The following is a 3,190-nucleotide window of genomic DNA, read 5'->3' as shown; positions in this document are numbered from 1 at the left end:
TGCTCTGTTGCCCAAGCTGGAGTGCAGTGGCTCGATCTCGGCTCACCGCAACCTCTGCCTCCTGGGTTCAAGAGATTCTCCTGCCTCAGCTTCCCAAGTAACTGGAATTACAGGTGCCTGCCATCATGCCCGGCTAATTTTTTTATTTTAGTAGAGACTAAATAGTTCCACCATGTTGGCCAGGCTGATCTCAAACACTTGACCTCAGGTGATCCACCCACCTTGGCCTCCCAAAGTGCTGGGATTATAGGCATGAGCCATCGCGCCCGGCCTGCTGCAGGCTCTTAAGTACCCCATCCCTGCGGCTCTGGCTGCTGTCCCCCACCCAGGCCTCTTCCCTTCAGTCAGCAACTATAGGGTTAACGTCTGGTGCAGCTGGTGAGCACACACATGCATGCATACACACTGCTCTGGCCCAGGGGCACGCTGTCCCAGTTGTTTATAATTTCAACTTCTAGTTTAGATTCGGGGTTACCTGTGCAGGTTTGTTACACGAATGTACTGCATGACGCTGAGGTTTGGATGACGTATGATCCTGTCACTCAGGTAGTGAACACGGTACCCAATAGTTAGTTTTTCCACCCATGCCCTCCTCCCGCCCTCCCCCACCCATAGTTCCCAGTGTCTCCTGTTCCCATCTTTATGTCCCTGTCTCAGTCGCTGAATGTTGTGACTCTCGCCCCTACCTGTAAGCTCCAGCATGATCCCAGCTCCACCTCGCCTGGCCTCTCGTGCTGTCTGCACTGCGCCCACTCTGGCCTTCCTTCAACCCTCTGCTCCTTTCCCTGCCTCTGGGGCTTTGCACAGGCTGCTCTCTAAGACCAGCATATTCTCCCTCGCTTCACCTCATTCGCCCCTGCTCCTCCCTCAGCTCAGCTGTTTCTTCCTCATGGTAGCCTTCTCTGACCTCTGACTCTAAGGAAGTCCTCTCATATACTCTCTGCCTTCCATTCATGCTTCCTAACATAGTTTTTGGTATGCATATCTGTTTATGTCATTATTTGATTAATAGCTGTCACTGCCAATAGATTACAGTTCAGAGTGGATAAGGACCATGATTTTAAAATGAAATTATTCTATTCCTTCAGCCCAGCTCTCCATATACATGTGGAGATGCACAGGAAGTACATTGGACACAGCCATCTAAAGTGCAAACAATAAATTTTAAAATTGGCATTCATATAAGGGGGCTCATGTATGCATGCATGTGTGTGTTCTTACATATAAATTTCTTCTTTCCTGTAGACATGGTAATGATAATGATGATAGAACATTAGTAGGCACAGTCTATGCAACAAGGAACTGCCCTGAATATTCAGACGTCTCTTATATAAGCCAAGAGTTCCTCTTTCTACACTACTTAATTACTTCCTATTATGGCAAACAGTATGCATTCTTTCCACAAAAACATACTATTTGAAAGTGTGTTACTTATGTAAGGATAAGTATTTGCCCTGTTACCACCACCACAGTCCATCAGCTCAGAAGATTCAAGCTGAAAGCAAATTATCTTGCCATGACCCCGGGACAACAGCTTGCTTTTATGTGTGTTTTAAAGAGCAGAAAGCTCTAGTAGCATTAAGAGGCTGGCCCTGTGCACATTAAGCAGATGCAGGATCGTCCCGCTGGGTGCACTCATGGGTTTCATGCAGGCATGGGTTCAGTCACTGGAGTCCTTCCCCCACTACCAGGACTCTCCCGCCAACAGCAAAACCAAACTGCCCTGTGCAACCAGAATGAGGTTCAGAGAACCCTGATCAGCTCCTTTCCAGGCGCAGTCACCCGCAGCTACCTATCCTGCTCAGCCATAGACCATAAGACAGGGACCAACGGGGCCACATCTGGCAGCTGTGGGAATTAACCAGCAGCAAGGGGCTTTGCGCTCGATGCATCCTGTCTTTCGTTCCCTTCTGACACTCATTGCCTAACTTGCAGCAGTATCCTCTTTGAAAGAGAGGCCAGGCTTAGCCAGGACTGCAGTCTTGAGTCTGAGGCAGGAGCCTCCCCTCAACCTCGAGCAGGGCTGACAGCCACTTGTCACTGGCGCTGAGCCGATCGGAAATGGTGTCAATAAAGTGCAAATAATGCCTCAGTGCTTGCTGCTCTCTGAGCCCAAAATGAACCGAAGAGGTGCTCTGAGGAGAGAAGGCAGAGTGACAAGGCAGTTACACCAAGGCCTCTCCAACGGGAGACCAATCAGGACATAGCTATTCCCCCGGTGGCATCAAAATCTTCCAATTTCACACAGAAAATGAGTCCTGGCTCAAGTCTCACACACGTTCAGTTGTCCCCATTTTAGCTGAATGGATTCCTTTGACAGCTAAAATCTTAACCCTTGGAAGGCCTCTGAAGGTGTGATTCACCTCCACTGAGAACTGCACTGCAGAGAAACACATCTGCAATTCTCCAGTCATAGCAAGAACAAAGAAAGCCTCCAGGTGTGCATCTCTGCAAGCCCAAGAACACATCCCAGGTGGAGAAAGTGAGCAATCCCCCTGCCTATGGGGGGCTGGGGCAACACAGCTGGAGCCTGTGCAGCTGCTTCTGGAGGTGTGGTGCTAAGAAGGTCCCAGACCCTGTCTCCCGAACAACTCTCACACCAGGACCCTCACCCTGCCCCCAGACTTTGCTGCATCCACCTCTTGGCATCAAAAAATGGGCTCAGACTTTCAACCTGCTATGCAAAGGTCAGCCTGAGCGGATGCTTGGTTACAACCACTACAATGTCCTTTGGGCTGTGGATATGTGGATGTTGGCATTTCTGGGTGGAGGGATGAGAAAAGGGGCGGAGGGCCTGGTCCCTCATCCAGTTTGCAAATTCCAGTCAGGTCCACATACCTCACTTCCCCTCTAAAGTGCACTGCCAGAGGCTTTGCTTCCTATCACACACCTACTTCTGTTTCCTATCACACACCACACTGCTCCATTCTCTCTGATCTTTTAGCTGTGAATTTCTGCCACTGCAAGACCATCTTAATCCAAATGGGGTCTCAGTCCTAGCAGTAGGGGCAGGTAGTACTTTGCATTTTATTTATTTATTTATTTACTTACTTATTTATTATTTATTTTTATTATTATTTTTTGAGACAGAGTTTCACTCTGTTGCCCAGGCTGGAATGCAGTGGCGCGATCTCAGCTCACTGCAATCTCCACCTCCTGGGTTCTAGCAATTCTTCTGCCTCAGCCTCCC

General features: G+C 49.1%; 1 protein-coding gene across 1 annotated transcript in view; it reads right to left on the bottom strand.

The window, feature by feature from the left end:
- The window catches only part of LOC105554930 (ankyrin-1-like), a 51,606-nt gene that overhangs the window by 43,570 nt on the left and 4,846 nt on the right, over positions 1 to 3,190 (bottom strand). The window contains exon 5 of the mRNA XM_012001581.1: positions 2,013 to 2,135. Coding sequence (XP_011856971.1) covers positions 2,013 to 2,135 — 123 coding nt within the window. The remainder of the gene's footprint in view (positions 1 to 2,012; positions 2,136 to 3,190) is intronic.

The sequence above is a fragment of the Mandrillus leucophaeus genome, unplaced genomic scaffold (assembly GCF_000951045.1).
Source record: "Mandrillus leucophaeus isolate KB7577 unplaced genomic scaffold, Mleu.le_1.0 Scaffold664, whole genome shotgun sequence".
Classification (NCBI taxonomy): domain Eukaryota; kingdom Metazoa; phylum Chordata; class Mammalia; order Primates; family Cercopithecidae; genus Mandrillus; species Mandrillus leucophaeus.
The sequence above is the reverse complement of the archived record's forward strand: the minus strand, read 5'-3'. Positions and strand labels throughout refer to the sequence as shown.